The 13,810-nt window shown below is 37.6% G+C and overlaps 1 protein-coding gene across 1 annotated transcript; it reads left to right on the top strand.

Moving 5' to 3' along the window:
- Window positions 1–4,336: 4,336 nt before the first annotated feature.
- On the top strand, window positions 4,337–13,373 carry si:dkeyp-72h1.1 (uncharacterized protein LOC799956 homolog). Its single transcript, XM_060866603.1, has 4 exons — window positions 4,337–4,563; window positions 10,991–11,087; window positions 12,173–12,338; window positions 12,506–13,373. The coding sequence occupies exons 2-4, from the start codon at window positions 11,010–11,012 to the stop codon at window positions 12,556–12,558; spliced, it is 297 nt and encodes a 98-aa protein (XP_060722586.1). The 5' UTR covers window positions 4,337–4,563; window positions 10,991–11,009; the 3' UTR covers window positions 12,559–13,373.
- The last annotated feature ends 437 nt before the right edge of the window (window positions 13,374–13,810 follow it).

Raw genomic sequence — 13,810 nt, 5'->3', positions numbered from 1 at the left:
CAGAATAAAAAAAGAATCCAGTCCTACAAGCCTTGCTGCAGTCTACGTGGTGAATGCCTTCATGAGCCAAAGAGAACTGTTTGAGGATAACGTCCTCTACTGGTAAGATATGGAGTTGGAATTTTCACCAGCATTTCATTGCATTACCACATCATTCTCATTATGAAAAAAAATTAACCTGACACTATCCCACAACAGAAGAGCTGGAATCAAATATTATATTTCAAATTGAAGTCATATGCATAGTAAGGTGGCAGTTGTTCAAACTGCATTGGATTTAGAAGTCAATTCAATTCAAATTTATTTGTATAGCGCTTTTAATAATGGACATTGTCTCAAAGCAGCTTTACATAAGAAGTATTTAAAAAGTACAGAAAGTTTAATATTATACAAAGAATAATATCATATGAAAATTCAAGATTAACATTAGACATATTTAAATGTGTTTGTATTTATCCCCAACGAGCAAGCCTGAGGTGACTGAGGTGACTGTGGTGAGGAAAAACTCCCTTAGATGGAAGAGGAAGAAACCTTGAGAGGAACCAGACTCAAAAGGGAACCAATCCTCATTCAGGTGACACTGGATGGTGTGATTATAAATTGTTATAAACACCGGAGAGTGATATTATGAATAATGATCTTTCTACAGTCAGATACAGTCTAATTGTGTATTGATTATGATGTTGTTGTCCTCAAAGACCACATGGAGTTGGATGCATCTTCTCTTCGAGTCACTAGGAAACATTTGACTCTGCTATTTACAACAAGATTTGTTTGTTCCGCCTTGCTAAATAGGTTTCACATCTTCTCTAATCTAACTAATGGATGGAAGAAAATTCTTTTATGCTCCCAGCTCCTCTCATCTCTTTAAGATCTGGGGGATAGCAGGATAAAAATGGAGCGCATGATCATTAATGTATTAACCGTCACACCTCAGCATTTGCACAGCTCCTTAAATCAGTGCAAAACGTCAACAATGTCTGCTCCTAAATGATAAGGATTTAACTAATTCAAAGCTGGTGTTGCAGAAACAACAAGCTTCATGATGTTTTTTTAAAATGTCTGTGCACCAGAGGGAGCACTAGAACTGTGCAGTCAGTTTTAATGCCACTCTAGTTACACGTTTGATTAAAATTGGATGGGGAACAGAAAATACCTCATTTCTGTAGGACACACAAAAATTCAGGGATTAGTCATTCATATTAGAAGCACTTTGGTAAAAAATCTTCTCTAAACCCTTGACAGAAAACATACTGCTGGAGTAAAGGGCAAAGTCACACCTGTAGACTGAGGCACATTAACAGCAGTGTGTGTGTGTGTGTACAGGGATGACCTTTTTGTCAACATTTGAGTTCCGCTCTAAGCTCTGATGAATCAAATCAGCATTAAAGCCATTTATGACAACCTCGCTTCATTTATTTTTCGAAACGTGTCATCAGCTTAACAACATAATAGATTATAATCTCTCCTGTCCCTGATTCTCTGTGTGAAGAAATGCAAAAAATATGTCACATTATATCCTTAACTCATAGTTCAGCAAGTGAATCATGCAGAATCATTAATGTCACCTTATCTGATGACATTCATACAGTAGAACAGTTTTTATTTGCAATTTGCAAATGTGTGCAGGAATTCTTTATTTGATAACCTTTTTTTCCACACAGATCCATTGTTCTGTCAATCAGCAGTTTGGATTCAGCATGTCTCCTGTCATTGCATGCAACATCTGGGTATTCACATGAGGTTTATGTATTTATTTATTTTAATAGTGACCCACTTACAATGAAATCTTTATACATGTACATGCTGCCTGAATGAAAGTGATGTATTGTGGAAGGAGGTAACTCTCTATCCATATTGCAGTATATCTTTGTCAGACAATGTCTGAAATCTTTGCCATATTAGGGCTAAAACTTAAACCCTCCTCCCTTATAAATGCATACCTCTACACCAATAACGCTAAAATGTAATGGAAAAGGAACTGGGAACACCAGTGTGGAAAATGGAATGGTCATTACATTTGTCTGTGTCTAGCATGTATTATGTAGGGCAGCTGCACTAAAATGACAGCTTGTGTTTAAAGATTTACAAGCTTAGGGTTGTGTGTGTGTCAACACACCTTTCCTAGCAGCGACTGAGACATTGGAAAAAGTGTACATGCTGACACAGTTTTCCATTTGGTAGCACAGAGGTGAGACGATCACCACCCAGGGCTATGAATGGAAGCATCTCCTTTCTCTGGTTAGCTACTCTCCACAACATCGTGGCTGAATCTGTGGGAACGTGAGCTGCTCATGGCGTGACACTGACCCTGACATTTCACCTCTTGCCCTGGTTTTGACTGCGTGTGATCTTAGTGTGTAATGTGAGAAGTGCTACGGTCTACAGTATGTGTGTGGCAGAGACAGCATGGTGTCAGTTTGGCATGTCTTGGGGTATGTTAGCACACACAACCAACAGGTAAGTTCAAAAGGACTGCAAATCTTCACCTGTCCTTGTTTTTGTGCAGGTTTTCAGTCTGTGTTTTTATTAATCTGTATTTCAAGAATTTTATACAAATAGGTTTGCTCTCAACTTAACCAGGTTATACCGGTTCCCTTTTCTCACCATCATCCAGACACCAGGAAAATCCAGACACAAAAATATCTTATCTATTCTCATATATACATTCTTGTCTTGAAGGAGAAATTTGCTGCACTTAATAAAATAGTAATCAGCACTTTTACAGTCTTACCTGCCAACCAGGCGGTCTCATCCAGTAACATGATCAATAATAGTTTATTAAGAATTTATATCCCATTTAATTAAAAATACATGAATGAGAATAAATCGTCCTTGTACAGCAAATTCCTTAGTGTTGTATTAACTCTTGCAAGGTTCGTTTATATCAGATGAACTTTTTACTAGTGCACTCACGTACAGGAACTCCACTTAAATCAGTTTAAGCAAAATAATTATTTTATCGCTGCAAGTCTGATATAAAGTTAGTCATGACACTGTTGGGTTTCAGTGTGAGACATTTTTAACTCTGTTCAGATAACCTTACACAGAATTTTTGTGGTTGAATATAATTTCTTATGAAGCACTTGGGGCATCTCAGAGAGCAGAAATTGGTTAGATCACCATTTACTTTGAAAATATGAACATTTGTTCAACACTTATTCACAATATCCTCATACTGAATCCCCAACACTTATTCACAATATCCTCATACTGAATCCCCAACACTTACAGTATTTACAATATCCTCATACTGAATCCCCAACACTTATTCACAGTATCTTCATACTGAATCCCCAACACTTATTCACAATATCCTCATACTGAATCCCCAACACTTATTCACAATATCCTCATACTGAATCCCCAACACTTATTCACAATATCCTCATACTGAATCCCCAACACTTATTCACAGTATCTTCATACTGAATCCCCAACACTTATTCACAATATCCTCATACTGAATCCCCAACACTTATTCACAATATCCTCATACTGAATCCCCAACACTTATTCACAATATGCTCATAGTGAAACATCCTTTAAACACACTCAGTAGTGTTTGCTTTTATAGTACACATTTATAGAAAAGTAATGATTTATAATTCCTCAATCCTTTCACTATTCTCACTTAACTTATTTTTCGTGAAAGTGGTGTGTAAATGCCCACATAAGCCAAACACAAACTAAAATGTATGCAATTACAAAAGTTTAATAAATGCAGGTAATCTTTTTTGTCATGTTGATGAATGCCAAACACCTGTAAATTACAGGCTGTGTGCACAGGAGGTCTGATTTGAGTTTGGTGATGCCCAAAAAACTCTTGTGTTTGCAAAATGATGAGCAAACAGCAAAAGGTTTCTCAAAGATAAAGGGGAAGTTATTTTTGACTCATCTCTATACCAGTTTATATGGCAGTTTTGGTCATTATGGATCTAAATCTACATTCTGATTTTTAAAAAGCTGCATATTGACAATATTTAACGTTAAAACATATCTAATTTAATTGAATTATATTTTTTCTCTAAATCAAACGATAGCAAGAGCTGTGGTTGCAATGATATGGAGGAGAGAGAGAGAGAGAGAGAGAGAGAGAGAGAGAGAGAGAGAGAGCGAGAGAGAGAGAGAGAAAGGGAGAGAGAGAGTGAGAGAGAGAGAGAAAGGGAGAGAGAGAGAAATAGAGAGAGAGAGAGAAAGGGAGAGAGTGAGAAAGAATGGGAGAGAGAGAGAGAGAGAGAGAGAGAGAGAGAGAGAATACCTGATCGACATGTCTCCTATCCAAATTTAATTCCCCTCCCCTCCCCTTTACACTACACACACTCTTGCACACCACACACACATGGACGCAGGCTCGCGCACGCCTCCTGTCATTCTGTAATCGCAGACACTCGCAGACGCTCGGGATCTGTGCTCCTCTATGTGAAGTTTGCACACACGACCGGAGAGAAGACAGAATAAAACCCTCCTTTTTCATCTCTATCGGGCGATTAACATCAGTCTGCTGAGCAGGCTCGGAGAAAAGAGGTCACTTTTACAGTTTTTCAGCTTCACACCACACAGGTAAGTCATTTCTAACAAATACAGACGAGTCTACATGCTGTACAATGCTCAGGAATACTCATCTCTTATATGCACCACATTTTCACTCACTGAAATGTGAAGAATAATAACTGTCCTTTTTTTGCAATGCAACTTCTACATTTCTTGCATGTTATCATACATCTAGAGATTGACAAAGTCTGGGGAGGGAAATATTTCTCAGTGTAAATTGTCTTTAATAAATACCCAAAAGAAGAAGAAGAAGAAGAAGAAGAAGAAGAAGAAGAAGAAGAAGAAGAAATTAAGTAATGCTACTTGATTTGCAATCTTAGTTTGAACATGTACAGCTTCAGTTTGGTTATGATTGTGTTATTAAAAATTTTCCAGTCTTAAATAATCCAAAAAAACCTTTTTTTATAAATTACTTTTAGGATTTGACTGCATTGTTATCCTTCCAGATGATTAAAGCCTGATCTTGAATGTAACTCCTTTAGACGTTATTCATTACAGCTACGCTCTCAGCTAATTGTGTGTCCATTAAACTTGCAGTGTGTTGCATACATCACACTGCTCACAGGTGTTTTTACCAGATATCTTCTGCCTTTAAACGAGCCATTTTGCGAACGATCAATTTTATGCTGGAAAATGATTTTCAAAACAGATTTTTTAAATGGGTTCTCATCCGCCTGCTAAATTTCCAACATCTTCAAAACATCACCTCTGTCATTCCCCATTGACGTAACAAGCTGTGCTCGTCGTTCTTTGACTAGTCTTGTAGTTTGCTCGGATTTCTGTGCCTACATATTGCGTCATCAAGATTCTCGTAATTACACAATTCACTTGTGTTAGATTGTTCTATTTGCTTTAATCGTAGTTGCCTCAATTCTTTGTATTGTCACCCGGGATGAGCAAAGATAATGCTTAGTAATCTGAGGGACACTGTGTCCGTATTACTCATTGGTTGATGACAGCAGCAAGGCAAGTCAGACCAGTATCCATCATTTCCCTGCATTTGAATAAGATTTTCCATACAGCTGGGAGGGGGGTGAACTCTGTCCTTGCACCCAGTGACGTTAAATTATTCAGGAACCATCTCTATTTTTTGCCTACCAACCGCCGAGCCTTGCTCAGCAACACCTCAGGGCACCATTAATTGAAAGAAAACTAGTCTGTTTGTGGAAATCAGTCATTTCCTCTTTATTGTCCGTGTGTCGCCTTCCACCAGTTTTATCTTCTAGTAATACGATCTTATGAATCAGATCACATTCACAAAGATTGATGTTGAAACTGATTGATGTAGACAGAATCCTACATGTAGACACAGTGAATCTCTGGATAAACTACACAGTGTGTTTAGAGGTGACCCTCTGAAAATATTTTGATGACCAAATGAAGGCTTTGTGTGGCGGTGCACAGATGCAGCCTTTGACTGTTTCTTTGTCTTGCTATAAATGGCACCAAACACATGCATGATGCTTTGATCCCTCACTCAAGCCCTCTTTGTCTTTGCCGAGCAAATTTACCAATGGAAACGCTTGTATGATAACAAGGGTGCCCACAGACAGCGCAGCATTTGTAAGTGTTGTGTAGGCCAGTGTGATCATAGTAACAAGCATGAATAATCAGTCCTTTCTCAACCAACTTCAGAGAGAGAGAGATAAAGAGAGATAAAGAGAGAGAGATAGAGAGAGAGACAGAGAGAGAGACAGAGAGAAAGAAAGAAAGTTAGAGAGAGACAGAGAGGGAAAGTTAGAGAGAGATAAAGAGAGAAAGAGAGAGAGAGAGAGTGAGAGAGAGAGAGAGAGAGAGAGAGAGAAAGAGGGAGGGAGAGATAGAGAGAGAGAGAAAGGGAGAGAGAGAGAGAGAGAGAGAGAGAGAGAGAGAGAGAGAGAGAGAGAGAGATGGTGCGTCTATTTAGGATGTATAGCAAAGGCTTATAAGTCATTTGGATGCTGGGTTGGAAGAGGCTTGTTCTCCTGGAAAACTTTAGATGTTTAAACATTCACAGTGGTAGATCATTTCACGTAGCACAGCTTGCACTGCAACATGTTAAGTGTAAATGGACAGAAATTGATGTTGCAGCACAAATGTTGTTCTGACTCATTGGAAACATTTCAAATACCATGATTAAATTTCAATTACATGTCTTTATCTATCTCCCATTCCTCTCTTTCCCTTCTTCCCTTCCAGAGGTTTCATCACTTACCCAGGACACTACGTTTCCTATCCTAGGACACTACAGTTACAATCGTTCACTGGTTTATACAATGAATAACAGAACAACCATTGCAACTACTTGCAATGTCCCAGCTTTGTTCTATGGAAATATCCTGACCACTTTAAGGTCATAGGCAGCGTTTTTGTGGTCCTTTAATCTTGTTTGCTTTATATTACTGCTCTTTTCCTCTTCTCTTTCATCTACCCACACACATCAACCCCCCTCACTTTCCCCCAAATATCACTCTGTCTTTGAGTAAACTGAGTTATATTGACACCTGTATCACAGAAGATAAGCCACAATGCTGCTATTAGGATAAGAGTTTCTCAAACGAGAATCTGCTCAAGTTGAACTTATCTCCTGCACTACCGTTGTTTCACCTGTCACCTGTAAAATGTAAGAGCTTATGGGCTTAGGACATCAAAGCTCATGTCACGTATCTTCAGACTTCTTCTCGTTTTATCTCTTTATGGGTTAGACGTAAGAGAGTGATGTTATCCGTAATCAGCTGCAGGCAGATTAGTGTGCTATAGAGCGGCGTTTTGTTTAGAACCGAGATCTGGCCTTAATAGTCATGATGCTTCCAGTTGTGTGATATGTAAGGAATAAAAACCTGACAGAACACGTTGTTATGCTGTTAAAATAATCCATGACGTTTTTTTGGTTTACGTAGCTGGATGTGAAGCATCATCATACATCATATTACATTATATTATATTATATTTCCTGTGTTTTATTCCTCTTACACCACAATGATTTACCAACAAGTTTCTAATCATTTCTACTTTAATTTAAGGTTGTGGAAATTTGTTTCTGTTATCACTTTAGTAATGAAAGATATAAAGATTTGCTCCAACAGCCTCTTTTATACGTCTCGTCATGTTACAAAGCACAAACTACTCTGTCCTTTTATGCGGTGGAAAATTTTCCGACTGTTACAAATCTCTGACAATCGAAACCCTTTCCATAAATGAGAAATCAACGCTTCCTAAAAGAAAACGTCTCCCTATCAACAAATATATGCTAAATAACATCGCCTTTTTAATCCATATAGATGCACATCCGCTATAAAACACCCCTGTGAATGAGCTGCTTCTAGTGAAAAAATAAAAGCTAATGGAAATAGAGCTGGTACTTTAATATAATCCAATAATTTAAATTCCAGCTGGAATGATTATTAAAGCTCCTTTTAATCACTTTCTGACCAAATCAGAACTCAACAACATGGTATAATGCATTTTATATTGTGGTATAGAAGTATAATAATATTGTTACTCAAAAAATTGTTTCTCTGCAATTTGGCTCAAAAACCTCAAAAAAAGGTTTTTGTCAACGGCTAAAGCCTACAAGCTGGAATAAAGTCAACAATTCCAGTCTTTGACCTTTTTTTTTTTTTTTTTTTAATAAAAATGTTTAAGACTGACAGGAAGTTATGCGCCTTGAACGTAGATAAAATGAGACTGTCCGAGTATTCTGTTACTTGTTCAGCTTATTAATACGTATAATACTTATTATTGTTAAACATCGTGTTCAACATTTATTCACCATAGCTCTGTTGTAGAGGAATATACAGGACATCACTCCTACTAAGAAGAATGCAGATTAGGATGAACAGATATGATATTAACAGGTCCATGATGCATAACCCATGAAATGATTTGGAAATAGAATCAGGAATAGTGTGTATTGTTTTTCTAACACAAAAACAAGAGGACGTAATCAGAAAAATGTATAATTTATGGCTTTTCAAAACTTGTATGATACTATTCTAGAGGATCAATTTAAGTATGCTACTGCTAATAGCATAACATTCATTTAGATTAAAGATACAACACATTTTATTATTTTTATTTTATTATTTTCACATTTTATTTGACATATGCTTTAGAAATGAAAAATGAAGAATGGTTAATGATGTAAAGCATGGGGTTACTGCTCGACTACAAGGCTGAGGAACTTTTTTGTCCCCCTGGCCGTTAGTCTGTACAACACCTCTCAGGTGGCAGGGTGGAATCATACAAACTGAAGCGTGACTTAGTATAGTTTTTATCTGTATTTCCTTTTCATCTGTACTTACTTGCTGTCAGGACTTTTGATTGACTTTTGTTGACAGGACTTTTTGGTTATTCTCTGCCGGACATTAGGCGGCAGTGAGTTTTGTGTCACGTGTTACACCTGTTCGTAATGGACACAACGCAGGGGAAATAAATAGACATAATAATGAGTCCATTACGAACAAGTGAATGTGAGTCCATTACGAACACAAGGGTGAGTTCATTACGAACAGGCGTAACACGTGACTCCGGAACTCCCCCCAATGTCTGGCAAAGAATTTCCAAGCAAAAGTCCTGTCACTTGTCTAGTTGCTGATACTAGACTGCTACTTACTGCTAAATAAACACATTATATAATTATTTATTATTCACATTATTTATATAATTATTTCTATATTACTTATACTTACTGTATATTCTTACATATACTTTATATATATCTGCAACTACACATTTTGAGTTTTAATTTTACATTTTTAGATTATTTAAAAAACTTTTTTTTTTTTTACCCCATTTGCATGTTTGGGGGGCATGTGGAGGAATCCTGTTTTTCTGCATGTTGCTACTGGATGCTTGAATTTCATTCAGGATCAATAAAGTATCTATCTATCTATCTATCTATCTATCTATCTATCTATCTATCTATCTATCTATCTATCTATCTATCTATCATCAATCTAGTCTTTGTCTTTATACCTAGGTAAAAATGTAAAAAAAAATGCAATATCTGGATTATATTCCACAAGATTGCACTCAGAGTTGATATTAGATATTGTGCAATCGTTGGTCAGGGAAACATATGAAGGTCCAGGAGCCATTAAGGGAAAATTCCTTTATTTGACTGTAGCTACAGTGCATGAGTCATCAATTCAACCAGAGAGATGCTCAGGTCATAAAATACAGCACCTTAATGAAAAGCTTTTTATAATGCTTTAGAAAGTGTTTTTCAGTTTATATTAGTGCTACCAGTAAAAGCATTTAACCATTAAGCATGAACAAATCCTGAGAGTAAGCCAAACTAATTCTATACTACCATGTCTTTTCAGTGTGTGTGTGTGTGTGTGTGTGTGTGTGTGTGTGTGTGTGTGCCACAGGACACACTTGCAAATGTCTTTACTGACAATGTGGGTCAGTAAAAGCACTGAGGAACCAATCACATGCACAATTCATCACCACATTTTCCATATCTAATGCAGCAGGTCTCATAATCATGGGACAAACATCAGCATTGTGTGATGTGATGTGATGGAATTTTGTGATGTAATGTGACATGAATCCTGAAGATGTGTCATCTTTATATTGCTTATATTTGCATGAATACATGCATTTTTAACGTGCTTGCGTTCAATGTTAGATAATGACTTTTTAAAGGGATATTTAGGACAGTGCCACATGGGATGCACTCTGCAAAACAACAACGTAGAGTTTTATTCCATGCCAAACTCAGGGAGGTAATTTCCTTTCAATTTATTTTCATATATTAATTCAGGTGAAAAATTGTAATAGTTTGATATTAGGCAATGTACTAAATGGATCGGTTGTTAAGATAAGCTAGAATTGTTATACTAACATTCACAAATGGGTGTCATTTAAAATGTAATTTGATATTCATAGAAAAATTATTATATTCTATGGCACAGTCTGGGCTCTGAAAACAGACAACCCTAGTTGTTTTTAAAGGGTGTATTTAGGAGTTGTTTCTCAAAAAGATCAGAGATAAAGTCGATAAGTCAAGCTGGCCTCGTTATTTGCTCTGATTTCTCATGCTGAGATGAAAATATCTTCTTTTCTGATTTGGTTCATTTTTACTATAACTAGATTTGAAATATTTTCTCTCAGGCCAGGGCTGGATTCTGTAACTGTCACTAGCCTTGATAATATGCGAATGTAATATCAATCTCTTATGATTGATATGCTGATCTGAATCGGCAGCAGCCAAAAGGGGGCAATGCCAAGGCTGGCTTGGTTTGAAGGCTGATGAAGGAGGGACAGATTTTTTCAGGCTAGAGTGATTAATTTAGAAAGGAGAGAAGAGCTCAGCTGTGAGTCCAGGTGGATTGTCAGAACCTGGCTCTACCTCATTCATAAGCAAATGAGAGCATGGGTGCATGGGTTGTCTTACACGCTAACAGTAATGGCTTTGTGGTGCTCACTTCCTTGTGGATACTTTTTTTAGGCCTGAGCTGTAGGACATTATGACAGAAGTAATGAACACCTGTGAAGCGGCTGTGGGGGACTACAGTGCATCTGGAGACCAGAAGATCGGCTTTCAGGTGAGCCAGATGAAATTCACAATATTGTGGAATCTGTTTCACACACACACACACACACACACACACACACACACACACACACACACACACACACACACACACACACAAATATATGCACAATGAAAATGCGTTGCTCGATTTCATTGACTGAGGCTGCTCCTCACCTCTATCATTACAGACATACCAGACTGGACTCTAAATTGTAAATATAGAGCTTTATAAGCACAGAGTGTTCTGTACGATTTCACCACTGCTGCTTTCCTCTTCCCATCTCTGGCTCCCCAGCAGCCCTGAGGATAGCTGGCTTGTGTAAATGTCCCTCTATTGCTCTCTGTCATCGAGATCTATTTCTGAATGCCACTCCATCACTTCAGCCTGATTGCTGTCCCTTTCATTTTGTTCTCATTGCTCCCAAAGCCAATCCCGATGTCTGTTCACTCATAAAGACCAGATGAATTCAGATTGCACCCAGTGAGCTCGAGCAGAGACTTGAAAGGTCACAATTTTTTCAGGAAATTATCATTACCTTTTTGTGTGCATGTGCGTGGATGAACACTGCCAATACATGCAGGTTGAATTTCTCTCATTCTTTTGCTGCTGGCAGCCAGCATGGTGAATTCACAGTACTATGACCAACTATCCTTTCTTTTCCAATCCCTATTATTCATCGAGAGTTCAGATCTCTTCACTTTCCTCTGTGGCGTTTTTTTACTCACTTGTTCCAATTTCCTCAGAAATCATCTGTGAATCCAAAACGGCTTTGAGTTGAATTAGGCGTCTGATTATCAGAATCAATTTCATAGCTTTTAATCTAGTAATACTGATTAGTAAGCTCAGGGGAACTGGCTGTATACATTAAACAGTTTCTCTAACAGACTCATTATTGAAGTTTTAAACTCTTAAATGCTGGGTGTAGATACTGGCTGCTGATTTACTTCCAGAGATTTTGTTGGAGTTTGAATTTGAGATTAAATGGCACGATCCTATAATAAGATCTCAGTGATCTAATGGATGCCTACAGTAAGTTAAGTAGATGTTTTCTCCTGTCTCACTCCACTGCTAAAAAAAAAACTCAAATATTCCAGATTTTCCCAGAATCGCACGAGCGATACCCCAAGCTATCCAAGCGCTTGCCATCCATCGTGGTGGAGCCCTCTGAGACTGGAGATGTGGAGAGCGGAGAGTTGCGATGGCCTCCTGATGACTTGAGCCCTACAGATGAAACCAGAGATCCTCCAGCACAGAAAGCAGGTTCGAGCCTCCAGTGAATCTCCCTTCTACTAATGAAACCCTGAGTTTGTTGATGTATAAAGCTCACTCTATAAGCATGGCAGTATTACTAATTACTTTGACATTTGAGGCACTAGTTGTAAATGTGATGCGGTAATGTTAAATGATGGCGTAAACATTTTTTTTAGGTGAGGAACCGACAGCAGAGGTGGAGGAAGCTGGTAGAGTCGCAGCGAACTGATGAACACTGAGTGGCACCAATCCAACCTATAACTATGAATGTCTTAATGATGGACAAGAATGAGCAGGAGGCTCCTACAGTTAGGTCTGACTACAGTATCACCCGCAATAGAGCCACTCACCTGTTGATAGACCAATCCAGTAGGGGGAGCTGAGGCTTGAGAGACTTTTCTGAAATAACTTGCGTGCCAAACTCTAGTGCTAGCCAGCTACAGTGATTGAATTATACCTTCTTCTTTCCCATAGCATTATAATTAATCTCTAAATCTGTACCTGTTTTTAAGTGATTTGGACCAAAGTTAAATATTAAATAGAAATATTTGACGTTCTCGATCTACCACACACCTGCTTATCATTTCAAGCAATGTACACGCTTAGTTTTTCTGCAGTAGGAGTTCTTAACAAATATAAAGGACTTTCAAAATGTAAAGTAGATTATATTTTATAGTGTGTTCACATATATTCAGTTCAATTTACAGCAGCTTCTAATTAAAAAAATGCTCCAGAAAGCAGCTGCCTGAGTAACTGTATCTTCACTTGGCTGTATTTTAATCAGAAAGGAAACTTGGCAGAAATCCGGGCTGAGAACGTCATTTGATATTATAATACATCATTAGTGTTCTCTGTATAATTGCTAGCTGGCTAACTAAGCTAGTTCTAAGTTAGTCATATAACGTAGCTCCATAAACTGAGGCTGCATCATGCTAGCTAGTTCAATTTCTGAAAATTCAACTTTTCAAATGCTCTGAGCACAAATGACTGTTATATCTGTTTAAGCAAAAATGTAATAAATGTTAACTATCTATGAAACAACAATTCACCTACATTGGTAAATATATTTCTCCATCGAATTGACAGTTTGGTTCATCGTGCCTTCTGTCTGTCATGTCCTATGAACAATATTGTGGAATAGCTTGTATTGGGGGAAAAAAAAAGCATGCTGCGTTGCCTTTAATTAAGGATACCTTAGTGTACATCTGTATTGGACACCCTTTATCTACAGTAGAGAGCATGCTAATGTTATTATGTATAATCCCGGGAGCAGTTGTCTGGTTGGAAAACACAGAAAACCAACTTGTATGTTTTACTTTTTCTTTCTTTCTTTCTTTCTTTCTTTCTTTCTTTCTTTCTTTCTTTCTTTCTTATTTATTTTATCTATCAGATTACTGCTTCTTGCTTCTGCCTCCATTTTCATGCACAAAGATGTTGTTTTTTAACACGACATATTACGTATGTATAATTGCCTTTACCTA

Source organism: Tachysurus vachellii, chromosome 3 (assembly GCF_030014155.1).
Source record: "Tachysurus vachellii isolate PV-2020 chromosome 3, HZAU_Pvac_v1, whole genome shotgun sequence".
NCBI lineage: Eukaryota > Metazoa > Chordata > Actinopteri > Siluriformes > Bagridae > Tachysurus > Tachysurus vachellii.
Note: the sequence above shows the minus strand (reverse complement) of the source record. Positions and strands in the feature narration are given on the sequence as shown.

Bases quoted from the DNA above. Each gene is read 5' to 3' on its own strand.
- si:dkeyp-72h1.1 (XM_060866603.1), top strand. From the start codon at position 11,010: ATGACAGAAGTAATGAACACCTGTGAAGCGGCTGTGGGGGACTACAGT. The intron at 11,088-12,172 runs GTGAGCCAGATG...CAAATATTCCAG, and splicing joins ACCAGAAGATCGGCTTTCAG to ATTTTCCCAGAATCGCACGA. The intron at 12,339-12,505 runs GTTCGAGCCTCC...CATTTTTTTTAG, and splicing joins TCCTCCAGCACAGAAAGCAG to GTGAGGAACCGACAGCAGAG.